We start from the raw sequence: 16,811 nt of genomic DNA, 5'->3' as shown, positions 1-16,811 counted from the left end.
GTGACCTTTTCACTTTTTAAAGAGATTTACTATTAGACATGTCCTTCAGTTTGCAGCGAGGAATAATTTGACAAGATAAACCTAATTTTGGCTGTGTCATGTCACATAGTTCTTCTTTCAGGATTTCACTGATGCACAATAAGAACTAGGATATGTCAAAGTGATGAATTGCTCACATACGTTGCCTCATTACTGGGAAAAGCTAACTCTGAATATTAGACTAACATTTTGACGCTATGATCACCCAGTGCTTACCAGCACTCACTGGAATATAAAAAAATCAGGAGTCTGTATTCATAAGTAGAAGACCAAGCAAGTTCTTGTTCCACTAAAGTCCCCCTATTAATTCTGCTATTAGCTACCTCATCAAACACAAATAATGGGGGGAAACCCCCCTACTATATCATTTGAGGCTTTTGTGAAATTTGCTAGCACTTTAAAACTCTATGACCATTCTAGCCCACAGAGCAGCTTCATGGCAGCCAGGGGACGATGCCTATGTTAGAGTAGCTGCTAGGGCAGATTTAACTCACAGTAGGGGGGCTGCCCCAACCACAGATGTAAGTGGACTCTTGGTGATAAAAAAGATGTCTCAAAGTCTCTTCTGTTCTTTCCTATGCTGTGCCTTAGGCACAGCAGAGCAGCTGGCTCTAGACCAGGTGTTCTCGAACTAGACACTGGGACCCTTCCGGTAGTCATGGAGTTTCCACATTGGGGATCAGGAGCTGTCAACCCTCAATTTAAACCCTGCTTTGACTCCAGTATTTATACTGGTGTTAAATATATAAAAATATTTTTAATTTGTAAGGCGAGTTTGCACTTGGGCTTACTATGTAAAAGGGTTCACTAATACAAACATTTGAGAACTACTGCTCTACACTGTAAGCACTTCAGAACTGGGGCTCATCATAACTACCTGTAAACTTTTGTTTGACTGTTAGAAAACCAATAGGAGATGTGGATGCCACAGTAAAAATGCCCCCTCTCAATTTTTTCCATCTAGATCTTATTTGCATATGCTATTAGCAAAAACTAAAGCAAAAAGACACAAAAGTGAATAGAATTCCCAGTGAAGCCTACAGAGAACTAGTGTAATAGGTTCCATGCATCTAACACTATTAGGTAAGTAGGCAAAAGCAGTTTATGCTACCTGAAATTTCTGACTAGTCTTTCAGAATGACCCCCCAAGTAAAGGAGACTGCAGGAATCCAATCTGGCTATCTATCCTCACCACAGAGACTGGAATGTATGCTTAACGCCTCCACTGTTTCACAGACATTCATGACCTGAAATTACAGTTTTTAAAAGTAAAGGACAACTTTAAAAATGTCAGATGTGTGACCACCATCTAAATACACAAAGTCTCTTTTTCTGTCAGTATATAATTGTCAGCATAGGGTTTACCTTATCAGCTTCACCAGCCCCATCAGTCCCCTCTTCTTCCTCCTCTGCTCCTTTTTCCTGAACATTCTCATTTTCATCAAGAAATTTCATAGGTACGGGAGGTGGAGCCTCATCTTCCATATCTGGAGTATTGCCAAGAGAACTTTCGGAATTAGCACTTTGCCGACTTTTTTTATTTCGGTCAACAGAGGCATATTCTGCTGATTCCGTCCTGCACTCAGGAATCTGGTCCTGATCTTCAGCAACTGTTGGTGTAGCTTTCGGTTTGCTGCCACAGCTTTTTTCAGTGTTGGAGGCTACTCCTACCTCCTTAATTTCCTTCACGGTTTCATACAAGCAGTCTTCAACTATGTTTTCTTGGGAGGAGCTATCTTTCAAGACCTCATAAGGCCCTTCCATTCCAAGACTCTGATCATTTTCTACATTTCTTGGGGAGAGGATGGTTTCCATAGCACTGGTAGGAGGAATTCTGGGTAGTTCCCTGCTTTGGTGACATTTTATTGACTTTCCCAGAGGGTCCTGCTGGTCTAATAGATCAGAAACAGAAGTTTGTACTTCTTCATAGGGCTGGATGCAGGCAGTTGTGCTGTCTTCTGAGAGAACTATGAAAAAATAAAACAGAATAATATACCAACTCTTCTTGACTACAGGAAGGCTAGATTTAATAATCAGATGACCTACTTTGTTTCTGCATTTCTGTTTATTATTTACAATGAAAAAGGTAACTTGGAACTCATTGGTATTCAGTCTATTCTCAAGTTTGAAATAGAAAGCCATTGTTGTACCAGTAACATAGTTTCATTTCACATAGCGCACTAGGCAATGAATTTTGAAACACTTTGCACAGCAGCCATGTGCACAGTGAACCCAAGGAGTAGACACAACATATGTAAGGTTCTCAAATATCCCTGAGATCTATGCTTTCATATCAGAAACTGCTTGGCATAAGAGCGAGGGCGTTGGTGGGGGTTCTGAAGTCAGCTACTGCTCTTTTTAAAAAGTCCTGATTTTACTGTGGTTGTGACACAACCTATTTGAAAACAATTCTTCTATGAATTTATTTTATTTAGTAGTTTCCAGTAACACTTCACAGGAAGGGAGAGAAAGTGGTATTTTCCTCCTTTTTTCCAGTCTAATTTGTGGATTTGACATCACTTGGTGTGTAATCAGCTCCATTTTCTTTGCCACACACAAGCATGATGACACTGTGCTCTGGGCATATGCTTTTGCCCCAGTTGAACAAGAGGATGTTTCTGAGTTTCAGGCTGGAAGTGAGGGCGTCAGGACCTCCTTTCCCTACTCTGAGATCCCTGAACAAATTCAGGGAATAATGAGAAATGGGGAAAGAGCAGAAGTGGAACTTCCTTTGTTTTCAAGTCAACCCTGTGCAGGAGCCTATAGAAATCTGACAAAATGTTTTTTCCAATATCTAGGGTGACACAGCTCCAGGGAAGCACCAGCAACCAGGCAAGGACTGGGAGATGGAGTGGGGGGCAGTTCGGAGTTTGGAGAGATCACCTATAAGCTGCTGTTGTCAAAGCCACTGAAAGTGAAGAGGCTGGCTAGCTAGCAAGCACTCACATAGGGTGGAGCCCTACAACATCAGCAAGGCTGCAGATGGAGTCAAGAAAGACATAACGAACATGGAATTAAAACAAACCTGTCTATGCTATTAAATGGGCTGTTTTTATCAATAGTGCAGTTTGTGGTAGTTTACAAAAATGAAGTTGATTGTGTTTCTTTCTGTACAATTTCTGACAGTTGCATGCACTTTTCAATAGAAATTAGAAGCTTACAAAAGCACTCTCCTTCTGTATAGATTTGCTAGGCCTACTCAGTGAATTGAATTACTCTGTAAATACACCTACATGTGAAACAGCAACTGACATGAGGGGATGGCGATCAGCCATAAGAAAAGCTGGATTTCAGAATTCCTTTTGTAAATTTTTTTTTTTTGGAGTGCTAAAGGTTTGAGAGATTAGTTTATACAGCCTCAGAGTGAGATTAGCTGCTAAGGAGGGAATGAAGCCCAGTGTGTCAGGCTATGTCTTCAGAGGGTTTTGTGAAAACCAGAGAGTGTCCTGATTCCACAGGGGTTCTGTAAATCGACACAACGCAGCACCTTTGTTGACAGCTGCATCCTGCTCCCCAGGAGGCATAACTCCTGTCAACAGAGATCTGTTGACAGAAAACTGGTCTGAACATTTCGGCAGGGGGCCCTCTGTCGACAGACAGGGCTTCCGGGACACTGGGAAGCCCTGTCTGCTATGGTTCTAGTTGGCAGTTTTATTGAGAGAGGTGGCTGGACGGTCTGGACACACTGTCGACAGAGTGGATTGCTCTTGAGATCGGTTTCGCAGTTTGGACACAACCTGTTGACAGAAGTTTCATCGGAAGACATCTTCTGACAAACTTCTGTTGACAAATCGTTGTAATCTAGTCATGGCCTCAGTGTCTAACCACGAGTGAGACAACAGTTGGCTCTTGGGAGCTCTGTATTGACAGCATGTTTATTTTTAGTTTCAGCTGAGTACAATATTTTCCAGTGTTACTTGAGTGTGAATCATGCTGAGTGTTCAGCAAATCAAGAGGAATTAAGAGAAAACTTATCTGTGTTCCAGTTATCTAAAACATCAAGTGAAAAATAAAGCTTTTTTTTTCCCCCCCTCTCCAAAATAATGACCATTTGTGTGTTCAGATGATGCCGGGAACAGGACAGCTTTGTATGTTTTTATTATTTATCATTTCTTCTCCCATTCTGCCCAAAATATGCTGCCATAACCCAAAAGAAGAGATCAGTTCTGCCCTGAAGAGTTTACCACTGAAGGTGCTGATTGTGCAAGCAAAGGTGTTTAGCTTTACTCATGTGAATACCCCTTGTAAAGTCAGTGGCAATACCAACATTAATAAAGTTAAGCATGTGCATATTTGCAGGACTGGGACTTAAGAGACTGAACAAAGCAGAGCAGATATAAAGGACATTATAAAAACAAACTGAAGAGTACAGCACTTCTTCCCCTTTCCCACTCAAAGTACAGCAGTCCTTACCATCCCCATTAGTTAGTCCTCCGTTCTGATCACTGCTGACAAGAGGATCTGTAGCCAGACTTATGACAGAATGGCTGAACATCTCCTTATCTGAAGGCTGCAAAACAAGATCTGATGGGTTACCTGGCATTTAAGTAGAGCCAGAGATAAACTATTTTGCAAAATAACATTGTCAGTGTAGCGCAATTAATTTGAAACCGTGCACATGTTAATATGGCCACACACACTGCATTTATATATACTTTAGATTTCATTCTGAACTCACACTATGTGGTATCACGTGTAAAACTGGTAGAAGATTAGCATCAGGCCTTATACATTAAAGTATCCATGTGTGTATTATATTCAGTCACTACCTGTATTTCATTATACTGCAAAGTTCAGCCCAGACTACAGTGGGCACAATTCTAATGGAAATCTCTAGTACAAGCTTACTGACAATGTTCTATGCTTAAGCACGCTGGTGGGTGGGAATAAAGGGGGCAACTGTCCTGTGGCCTAGCGATTCAAAGGGGCACGGGACTCACTGCTAGAACACTGCTCTGGGCAACTCTGAGTGGGAGGGCCATGCCACAGTCTGGGCAAGATACCCCAGGTCCTGTCCCTTCTGCTGGAGGCCCCGCCCCTTCCAGGGATGCAGTACCCCTTGACCCCCCAACACCATGCCTAGGGGCCCACAGAAACTGCTGGCTACCCTGTCTGTGGTATAAATTGGTGAAAACTCCTGGTTTAGTGGGTTTGCAAAGCAAGAGAAATTTACAAATGGAGTGAAGAAAAATGGGTGTCATGGGGGGGTTTAGGGTAGCAGGAAGTTATATAGCAAATAGCCCACCAAGCTGCCATTCTTCTTGGCTGCTTTTGCTACTTAATGGCCAGGGTGTAATTTTATACCTATTTTGCATACCAAAATTCCTACATGTACTACTTTTGTATTTTGCCAAATACAGGATACAACTGCTCTAAGCTACCATGTGCAAAATGAGGAAAAGTTCACTACTCTCAATGGAGCTAGTCTGTGAAAATGAGATTAGACACTATTGCACAGTGGGAGATAAAACATTCACCTACCAGGGACAATTGCTATTAAGTGACATGCCAGTGATAGTGTCTAAATTCCACCACTGCTGCTGTTAGTAGTAAGGGATTGATTCCCAGCAATATGTTGCCAGAAATTGCTAATACCAGGGTTACTATCAAGCGAAATCAACTGTACCCACCTCACAAACTTTACCATTAACTCCCTAAACCAACAGATGTTTCTCTGTCTTCTCACATACAAAATAAAATATTGCAGGCTCAGGCTCATGCAAATAGCTCGTTACAAAGCACAAGAGAGACAAACTGTAATAGATATATCAATAAACAGATATTTACCACATTCATCAGATTTTCATGGTCCCCATTCTGAGGTTTGGGCCTCTTTTCCCTTAAATAAAAAAAATTATACATATATATATGTATATACACACACACACACTGTTAATATTCTAAAATACATGCTAGTAAATTGAGCATCTTGGTAGTGGTTGCTACTGACGATATTGCTTCCCTTTTATTCTTCAGACTAAACCATGGATTCTTATCCCTGGAGTTGCCACTGTCTAGAAAGGGGTAGCCAACAGGGTTAGATGGTCACTCTCATCAGAACTTGTTCCTGTTCTGACATGAATTCACAGAATGGAGAAGGCTGTGAACGGCCATGTTAAATAGTCACAGAGAGGTTGCCGTGTTAGTCTGTATCTTCAGAAAACAAATGAGCAGTCCCGGAGCACTTTAAAGTCTTTCAGATCTGAAGAAGTGGGTCTGTCCCACGAAAGCTCATCACCCAATAAATCTTTTGGTTAGTCTTTGAAGTGCTACAGGACTGCTGGTTTGTTTTGCCATGTTAAAGTAACAATTTAACTCTTCTTCTTGTCACTTGCAGAAATTCTCCCATAAATATTATTGTGACATGTTCTATAATCTGTGACTGTGGCTCTTTAAATGGCCAGAGCAACACCTTTAAATGGACACTACAGTCTGAGGAGTTAGAAGAGGCTTTATAAAGGTTCTAGGGGCCACACAAGTCCTACTAACAGCACTGCTTACGAATCCTTAAAAATGGATCAAGTGGGCTCTTCAAGACTCAAAACACCTACACAATGTAATTTGTACCATCGGGTGGCAAGTACTTCATTATACAATGAATATGTTTTACTTTATAATCCGCAAATTCTTAGAAGAACTATGTCCTCAATGGCCCCTTGAGGAAAAGGACCATTTATTCTGAAACATGACTGTGGGGGAGTAAAAGGGAAGTAAAAACTGCAGTGGGAAGGTGAAGCACAGAGAGGTGAGTTAGAAGTCAAGTGGGAGTGGGGAGAGGCACGCTAGTCTGAGACACATGGCATTTTCCTCAACAAAAATTTGTCTATTACCTCTTAATTGTGAAACAAGTAAAGAGAAGTTACTCACTGTAGTGACGATGGTTCTTCGAGATGTGTCCCCGTGAGTGCTCCACAATAGGTGTCAGGCTCACCGGGCACCGCAGATCGGAAATCTTCCAGCAGTTTCTCTTGGATCGCGCATGCGCCGGCGTGTGCTACTCCCTTGCGCGTCCCTGGCCACGTGCGCGATCCGGTCCCTGCCAGTTCCTTGACCAACCGCCTCGGATGCTCCTGAAAGACACTAGACAGAGATCCGAAGCGGGGAGGATGGGCAGGTGGTGGAGCACCCACGGGGACACATCTCGAAGAACCATCGTCACTACGGTGAGTAACTTCTCTTTCTTCATCGAGTGTCCCCGTGGGTGCTCCACAATAGGTGACTACCCAGCAGTAACCCAAGAAAGGAGGTAGGTAATCGGGTTATGTGCAGCTTGCCCCCGAAAGGACTGCTGTCGAGAGGCGGGTATCCTCTTGGAATACCCGATGTAGGGTATAATGCTTGGCGAAGGTGTCATAGGATGACCAGGTCGCCGCTCTACAGATGTCCTTCAACACGATGCCCTTAAAGAAGGCTGTTGACGCCGCCACCGCCCTGGTGGAGTGAGCCCTGGGCGGGGCCAGCAAAGGAGTCTTTCGAAGCTCGTAGCACATTTTTATACAGGACACAATGTGCTTTGAGATTCTCTGTGAAGAGAGACCTTCTCCTTTTGACCTGGGAGCGAGAGAGACTAGAAGTCTGTCCGTTTTCCGGAAGGACTTAGTTCTGTCTATGTAGAAGGCCAACGCCCTCCTCACATCCAGGAGGTGCAGGCGTGCCTCCTTGCTGGAGTTGTGAGGCTTCGGGTAAAACGAGAGTAAAACTATTGGTTCGTTAAGATGGAACTCTGAAGAAACTTTTGGAACAAAGGCTGGGTGCAGACGTAAGGTTATCACCTCCTTTGAGAATACTGTGCAGTGCGGCGTTGCCATAACTGCTGCGAGCTCACTCACCCTGCGAGCTGACGTAATTGCAAGGAGGAAGGTTGTTTTTATCGTAAGGAGATGCAGGGGAACCGTGGCTAATGGTTCAAAAGGTGGACCCGTGAGCATGCTGAGCACAAAGTCCAGGTTCCACAATGGTGGAAGCAGTTTCCGAGGGGGGTACAGGTTTACCAACCCCTTCAAGAACCTGGTAACGATAGGATGGGCAAATACCGTGGGCCCCTCCTCTGTATGCCAAAACGGCGAGGTGGATTTTTAGCGAGGATAAGGAAAGTCCGCCCCTCTTGAGGTCCAATAAGTATTCAAGTATTATCGGTATAGGAATGTCAAGGGGAGCTAACTGCTTGGCGGAACACCAGGCTGTGAATCAAGTCCATTTCTGCTTATAAGTCTTCCTGGTGGAGGTCCTTCAGCTACTTTCCAGGACTTGTTGTACTCCCTCCGTGCATGTACTTCCTGAGGAACTGAGCCATGGATTAGCCATGCTTGTAGGCGCAGACTCTGAGGGTTTGGGTGCACTATGGACCCTGGGCCTGCGTGAGTAGGTCTGGCGCCACTGGTAGAGGGAGCAGTGGGCGGTCCGACATGCGCAGAAGCAAGGGAAACCATTGCTGCCGATCCCACGTTGGGACTACTAGTACCATGCGAGCTCTCTCCCTTCTGGCTTTCTGCAAGACCTTGTGGATAAGTGCTGTGGGGGAGAACGTGTAAAGTAGGGGGCCCTTCCATGGAATCATGAATGCGTCCCCCAGGGACCCCCGCCCCACTCCTGCCCTGGAGCAGTACTGGGGACACTTCTTGTTGTGCTGGGTGGCAAACAGATCGATCTGGGGAAACCCCCATGTATGAAAGATCGGTCGTAGCAGATGGGAGTGGATCTGCCATTCGCGCATGAGTGCGAAGCGCCTGCTCAGCTGATCTGCTTTCACGTGTGAGCGCCCGGCAAATACGAGGCTTTCAACGTTATGTTGTTGGCGATGCACCAGTTCCACAGTCGGACTGCTTCCGCACATAGGGCACGGGATCGGGCTCCTCCTTGTCGATTTATGTAAAACATAGTGGAGGTATTGTCTGTATTGATCCCAACTACTTTGCCATATATGTGGTCTCGGAAATGCTTGCAGGCGTTGAACACTGCTCTGAGCTCCAGTATGTTTATGTGCAGTGACTGTTCCGCAGGGGACCATAGCCCTTGCGTCACCTTGTCGCCGATGGGCGCTCCCCATCCTACGTGGGAGGCGTCGGTAGTCAGAAAAATAGAAATTTGTGGTTGGTGAAAGGGCACCCCTGCTAGCAAGTTCTTGGGGTTTACCCACCACGCCAGGGATCTGCACACCTCTGTCGTGGGCGACACCACCCTGTGAACAGTGTGGGATGCCGATTTGTAGACGCTCGCCAGCCAATGCTGCAGGCTTCGCATGTGCAATCTGGCATTCTGTACCACAAATGTTGCTGCTGACATATGGCCCAGCAGCTGTAAGCACGTTAAGACCGGCACCGCGGGGCCGTATGTAATGACTTGCACCAGTGAACTGATGGCGCGAAAGCGGGCGTCGGGTAGGTACACCCTTGCTGTGATAGAGTTTATGCGTGCCCCTATGAACTCTATGTCCTGTGTGGGGTCGGTCTTTGACTTCGCGAGGTTGATGACTAGGCCTAGCGAAGAAAACATGTCTGCTGTGACGCGTATCATGCGTAGGACCTCTGTCTTCGAGGCCCCTTTCAGCAGGCAGTCGTCCAGGTATGGAAATATGAATACCCCCATCTGTGCAGGTAGGCTGACACCACTGCCAAGGTTTTGGTAAAGACTCTGGGGGCCGAGGAGAGGCCGAACGGAAGAACCCTGTACTGGAAGTGTTCCTTGCTGACCATGAAGCAGAGGAAGCACCTGTGTGCCAGGTGGATCGTTATATGAAAGTAAGCATCTTGTAAGTCGAGGGCTGCAAACCAATCTCCATCGTCCAGTGCCGTGAGCATGGAGGCGACTGTAATCATCCGAAAACGTTGCTTGCGCAAGTAGCGGTTGAGGCCCCGAAGATCTAAGATGGGCCTCCAGCCTCCTGTTTTCTTCTCTGTGAGGAAGTAGCGTGAATAAAAACCTTTCCCCTGGAATTGTTCCGGCACTCTTTCCACCGCCCCTATGAACATAAGGTGGTCCACCTCCTGTTTGAGCCTCGCCTCGTGGGTAGCGTCCCAGAGATGGGGCCTGGAGGGAGGCTTCGTCGGTGGGAGCAACTGGAAGGGAATCGCGTAACCCGTGGCTATGATCTCCAGCACCCATTTGTCTGCGGTGATCTTTTGCCATAGGGAGTGAAACAGTCTGAGGCGATGATGGAACATGAGATGAGAGTGGCATTGCGCGATGGTAGTGATAGTGCAGCCCTCGACATGCCCGTCAAACTTGTTGCCTTTGGGCCTGTCCCGAGGGTGTACGACTTTGTTGGGAATGTCGCCTGGGAGTTCTGTACTGTTGCTGCTGTTGATGTCGCCCTTGGTCGTAGCCCCGTTGATACTGCGCACGCTGTGGTTGGTACGGGTAGCATCTTTGCTGAGAGTAATATTTTTTCTTCCTATATGGAGGAGTATAAATACCCAGGGTTCTAAGTGTAGCTCTCGAGTCCTTACTGGAGTGGAGGACCGAGTCGGTTGAGTCTGCAAACAACTTTTGCGTGTCAAAGGGAAGATCCACGATCTTCACCTGTAGATCCCTCGGGATGCCCGATGTCTGGAGCCAGGATTCTCTATGCATGACCACTGCTGTAGCCATTGAGCGTGCCACCATATCTGCCACATCCAGGGCGATCTGGACTCCTGTCCTCGAAGCTGTGTAGCCCTCTTGCACAATTGCCTTTAACACTGGCTTCTTATCTTCCGGAAGTGAATCCATGAGAGAAGTAAGCCTGGAGTAATTATCAAAGTTATGGTTCACTAGGTGTGCCACGTAATTTGCCATTCTCAATAGCAGGGTGGAAGAGGAATGTACCTTCCTGCCGAACAGCTCTAGCTTCTTGGCATCTTTGTCCGATCCCCCCGATTTGTACTGAGAAGTCTTTGACCTTTGCTGGGACAATTCAACCACCAACGAGTTCAGTTGTGGGTGACTGAAGAGGAACTCCATGCCCTTTGCCGGGACGAAGTACTTCTTATCCACTCTCTTGTTCATAGGCGGAACAGAGGCCGGAGTCTGCCATATGGTAGTGGCTGACTCCATAATGGCTTCGTCCAGCGGAATAGCAATTTTGGATGAAGCCGGGGGTCTCAAATTTTTCAGGAGTTTGTGATGTTTCTCCTGCACTTCTGCCGTTTGAATGCCTTGTGTGAAAGCCACCCTTTTAAACAGATCCTGAAATTGTTTAAGGTCATCCGGGGGAGCGACATCCCCAGAGGCCATGGCCTCATCTGGGGAGGATGAGGAGGAACCACTAGGGTACACCTCCCTCGAACTCTCAGGTTCCTGCGGCCGATGGTATACCTGCTCGCTGGAGGATTGAGAAGGAAAGTCTCGGGGTTCTAAAATTAACTCCCCTTGAGATAACTGAGTTTCCATCCCCGAATGGGAGTGCCCACGGGGGTATTGGATGGCCGGGGGGGACCTGCCCCTGGGCGTAGGCCTGGGGTGTCTGTGTCCAGCATGATAAGCACGACCATGGCAGCACGGGCACGGGTCCGGGGACGGAGACCTGGACCACTCTCGGGGTGTGTACCCCCGATGTCTGGGAGAGCCAGACCTCCGCGATGACACAGATAGTGGTGACACTGGTTTGTGATAGTACTCCAGTGGATCCAATCCCAGAAAGGGTGAAGGTGGCCCAAGCCATGGTGACATTGGTTGGAGGAACAGAGAAGGAGGTTCTGGATAGGCCGGTGGAGACCCAGGCCTTCTGGGCGGCGTGTGCAGCACAGCGGGAGGGCTTGTTGTTAGCAGCAGTGCAGCCCTGTCTGGAGAAGGGCTGCGGTGCCGGGCTTTTGCTTTTGCCTTTCCCCTCCCCTGCGGGGCTGGCACCGCCCCCTCCCGTGCCGGGGATCTCGGCCCCGCTGTCGGCGCCGCGCTCAGCCTGCTCAGCTGCGGTGCCGCGCGGATAACGTCCTCCGGTGCCTGCAGGCTCCGTGCCTGTTGGCCCTGCACCGTTGGTGCTGTGGGGGTCGGTGCCGCCTGTGGAGGTGCCGCCGGTTCCGGTGCTTGCCTGGCCGACGCTCTAGGTGCCGCGCGTGCTGGCTGTTTCGTAATCGGAGGCTCAGCCTCTGCCACGTGCGCTGCCGTGGTGCCGCTCGCCTGAGTATGTGGCTGGGGGCTGTGTGCTCCCCCCGTCCCGCTCGCTGAAACCGCCGGCAAGGATCGAGCTGGGGAGAGCTTCCTCTGTTTTTGCACCGAGGGGGTCAGAGAAGCTGCCTTCCTCTTGTGGACCCCAGAGGGCCCTTCTGATTGCCTCTCCGGCACGTCTGGCTGGAGGGCCTTATCAAACAAGAGCATTTTAAGATGCATTTCTCTGTCTTTCCTGGCCCTGGCTGTGAGCTTAGCACAGTGGGAACACTTCTGGGTAACGTGTGATTCCCCCAGGCATCGGATGCATTCACTATGCCCATCGGAGGCCGGCATAGCTTCACGGCAGGACTCACACTTTTTAAAGCCTGAAGAAGCCATCGCGGTGAGTCTTTTACTGTTAATAGGGTACTTAGCACCTAATCCGTGCCTGTTTCCCTGAATCGCGGACACCTGCCTGCAGGGCAGCGGGCGGCCTACTGGCCTTCACGTCCACTCTTCTTCTCCGCTCCTCTCTCTCTTTTTTTTTTGTATATTATTTTTTTTTTTTTTTTTTGGTATTCTCGTTGTCTTCTGTTTTTTTTTTAAAAAAAAAAAAAAGAAACAACAATTTATATGTAGAAACACTGTCTAATCTGACTCTGGCCGTAGCCTGAGCGGATTCCGTCTGCAGCCGATGGCGGTTGAGAAGGAACTGGCGGGGACCAGATCGCGCACGTGGCCGGGGACGCGCAAGGGAGCAGCGCGCGCTGGCGCATGCGCGATCTAGGAGAAACTGCTGGAAGATTTCTGATCTGCGGTGCTGGGCGAGCCCGACACCTATTTTGGAGCACCCACGGGGACACTCGATGAAGAATTATAATTATTATCAATTAAATCTGTACTCATGATGTACAGAATATGATTCACATTTACAAATATTTCATCTCCCCCTTCTCCCAAGCTTTTTAACAAAGCATTTTAAGCATGGCACATTTTACTCTTTTTTACATAATCAAATATTACATCAACCATTTTTCAAAAAGCATGCGATGGAGAAATTATATATAATTGTTATTCCGTGTAAACAACCCACCACACAAAATAATTTTTAATAAAAGATACTGCATGCAGACTAGTAACACGCTGAATTATTGAAGAACATCACTAGATAGCTCCTAGCCATGAATTTACATAATTTGTTAGAAATATCCAACTGACTGCTTCTCATAAAGTCTTTCTGCTGCTTCCTGTTTCCATCTGTGTCTGTGGAATTCAAGCATCATTAGATACAACACAGAGCAGTGTTCACTAATCCAGTGTTTCCCAAACTGTGTTCCATACAATGTGAATAGGTATTCAGAGAAAAAAAATTGATGCTAGCAATATTGTCCTTCTAAAATATTAAATATGAAATAATGTATGTACCAAAAATACTAAGATATTTAAATAGTATTTAGATTGTAGGAATATTAATATTTAGAACACATTAATAATAATACAGTTGTTATTATGCAACACGTGCCGAAACGCTCAGAGACAATTTGGATTGTTTCAGCACAAATTGTGCTTACAGAAATCACGTGATGCTGCGCCTGACAAAAAGATCCAATCTCCAGCATCCTTCCTAATATTAAGTGGATTTGGAATCAAATGATGCAAAAACACTCCTCCTATTACAAAAACAGTCCAATATTACTTACTTTTATTTTCCAGTAGTTTTCTGTAAAAATAACATATTTATAAAAACACAAAATTGAAAATTATTTTTCTGTATCTAATTTGTTTTGCACTTCCTTTCATAGAATATTTTAAGCTTTAAGGAAGGACAGTCCTTTTTTGAATATTATTGTTTGTTCTATTTTTGAACAAAAGAACACCACTAGCCATCATCTTTCTTTCAGCTGTCATGTTGACATTACATTTTGGGTTTGTACTTAATTTTTAATTTTTATACTTAATTATGGGGTTGCTAATTATCCTATCAGATGGACATCAGTTGCTCATTCAGATGATTTTGTCTTGTCATATTTTGTTTTTTGTAAAATAAAAGATATCTAAAAATGAACTCTTTAAAATCAACTTTTGAGCATTACGTGCAGCGGGTTTTTGGTATGAAACCCTCCACTTCCCACCCTGCCTGACCAGCACGTATGTGTTCCACCAATATAGTCCAAGCCCAAAAAGTGTTCCTTGCCAAATTAGTTTTGGAAATGCTGCTCTAATTAAAGCTTTGGTTTAGATGAAGAGGACTTTTTACCCGTATGTACAAGCAATTTTGATGAATGTGGGAGGGCTCACAAGATCTTGCAAAGAATGAAGTTAGATAGGTATCCCCCATAAAAGCAGGACCAATTTTCACATTTATTGGAAGCCAAAGAGCTCGTGGGCCCTGCCTGGCCCCTAGCTGTCCTTCAGAGAGTACCTCAGTCATTTTTTCCCCTTTCAGAGAAGTTAGGCTCCCTCTCTCAAAAATACCCCCACAAAATACCACCCCCCCATATATGTTTCTGGGATTCTCGTCCCCAATTACCATGTTGTTCAGAGGCCTATGTTACAAGGCGGGGGGGTGATATCTTTCCTTTTCTCCCAGGCTGTTTCTACACAGGCCATTTTCCTCCAAAAGTGACGTGCTAATAAACAGCCTGAAATATGCTAATGAGGCACGGATGTAATTTCCCGATGCCTCATTAGCATAAAGTCATGGGATTTGGAGTCTGGAAGATGTTCTTCCAGACTCCAAAACAACATGTAGAAGTGTGGCTCCTGGGGGGGGTCTTCTGGAAGGAAGTACTTCTTCCGGAAGCCCCTTCTTCCCCAAAATTTTGGTGGTGGTGGGGGGGGGCCACGCTTCTACATGTTGTTTTGGAGTCTGGAAGAATGTCTTCCAGACTCCAAATCATGTGACCTTATGCTAATGAGGTGCTGGGAATTTGTATCCTTGCCTCATTAGCATATTTCAGGCTGTTTATTAGCATGCCACTTTCAGAGGAAAGTGGTATGTGTAGAAGCAGCCCCAGAGATTCAGGCAGGTTATCTAAGAAAATTACCTTTTTAGCATTATAGCTCTGCAATCACTGATCTGTTAGAAGTGTGCTAAAACTCCCTAGTCCCCCTACCATTCCCTGAATTTTGGGGCAGAGATCAACATTCCTTATTTAGCACCTCCACATTCTTTACAGCAGTAAAAAAAATTGTATAACCCACATACTTAGGGTGGTGTAATGGTACCTAAACCATTTACGGAGAGAAAGAATGAGTCTGCAACAGTCCTAACTGAGAGCCAGCTTACTTTTTAGCTCAAATTGTCGAGGCTCCTGCCCTAAGTTCCAGAGGTACTAGATTCAAGTTCACGTGTGGGTGGTTACATATAATCAGAAATATTGTGATTTTCTTAGCTTTCATGTTTTTCTTTTTCTTTTATTTTTTTTTGAAATTTGTCAAGAAAAAAACCAGAGTTTTATTCTTTCGTGTTCACATAAAGAGATGAAACTCAGTCTAATTATCAGACAGCCATTCTGCACCAGATTTTGTTGCGTAGCTTAGGTAACCATTGCCCTATTTTCAACTACAAACATTTTGGAGCTGCTTTTGCTCTTATTTAAAAGGATGTAAAATCCAGATGCACTCTGCTGAAATTTATGGAATTGCTCTGAATTCACAATCATGTAAATAAAACCAAATGTAGATACAAGTTTTTCTGCTCAAAACTTAACCTAACATTTTAGAATTTTTGCAGAAAAATCCTCTCAATTTTAAGGAGAACACACTACACACAGCACTATAATCCATCTTACTCAGCTGCATGACCTATTAAAGCCAATGACAGTCACCATCACTCCATTAGTTGGGCTGACGTGGCATGTTGAGGAAAGGGCTGGATAGTCTACTTTGAAAACCAATGTGTTCACATTCAGAAAAGCCGCTGGTCTTGGTGGAATCAGACTCCAATTAAAAAAAAATCTTCAGAGTGGTAGTGTGGTAAATCAAATCTTTGATTAGTGCCACACTTACCAGTGAAATCTAAAGTTCTGATCCTTGTTCTTAACTTCAGGGGGTGCAGGCTCAGCCTCTACGTCTTCAAATAGGGAGGAGAAAGAGGTGAAACTTGTATGTATCAATATAATATTCTGTCCTGAGTTGCCATTGTGGCTACCACACCTAATCCCTCACCAGTACTCCGCTCCGCCTTATGCCCAGGGATCCCCTTGCCATTGGCCTCTCATCCAGAGATCTCTATCACAGATCCCTGTGCCCAGGACCCTCCCACTACAGCCCAGGGCTCCTCTCACAGCCCTCCTCCACAACCAGCCACGCTCATCTATAGGAGGGCTAGGGTGACTGCCACAGGCCCTGAAAACTGCAGGACCTGGGGCAGCCACCTCAATTTGTCCTATGGACAGAAGGGCTCTGCCTTCAGCCAAAGAGAGACTGGGCAGGGGTGTGGGCGTGGGTAGAGAAAACCTGCAGGCCCAGCAAGAAGAGGCTGCGGGGGCCGGGGGGAGACGACGAGAGGGGAGGCAGAACCCAGGGGTTTGTGCAGGTTGATACTGGTGGCCTGTTCTTACGGGTGTGTTGTAGTGGCCCTCCTTCACTTTTGAATTAAGCAGCCATTACTGAAAAGACTTCATGAAGTCTGGATGGATCTAACTGACCCAACAGCTGGGCAGAGAAGGAGAATATATGTAACACAACCTGCAACACACAGCACA

The 16,811-nt window shown here is 45.9% G+C and overlaps 1 protein-coding gene across 11 annotated transcripts in view; it reads right to left on the bottom strand.

Annotated features, from left to right (window-relative positions):
* Positions 1-16,811, bottom strand: part of PAG1 (phosphoprotein membrane anchor with glycosphingolipid microdomains 1) — a 175,237-nt gene that overhangs the window by 11,706 nt on the left and 146,720 nt on the right. For 10 of the 11 annotated variants that reach the window (XM_074987032.1, XM_074987039.1, XM_074987040.1 and 7 more), the window contains 3 exons: positions 5,827-5,878; positions 4,453-4,549; positions 1,405-2,006 (listed from right to left, as the gene is read on the bottom strand). In XM_074987032.1, coding sequence (XP_074843133.1) covers positions 1,405-2,006; positions 4,453-4,549; positions 5,827-5,878 — 751 coding nt within the window. Of the gene's footprint in view, positions 1-1,404; positions 2,007-4,452; positions 4,550-5,826; positions 5,879-13,802; positions 13,823-16,811 lie in introns of all 11 variants that reach the window. The other variant, XM_074987043.1, reaches the window with a different exon arrangement.

This window comes from Carettochelys insculpta, chromosome 2, assembly GCF_033958435.1.
Source record: "Carettochelys insculpta isolate YL-2023 chromosome 2, ASM3395843v1, whole genome shotgun sequence".
NCBI lineage: Eukaryota > Metazoa > Chordata > Testudines > Carettochelyidae > Carettochelys > Carettochelys insculpta.
This window is presented reverse-complemented; position numbering and strand designations above follow the sequence as displayed.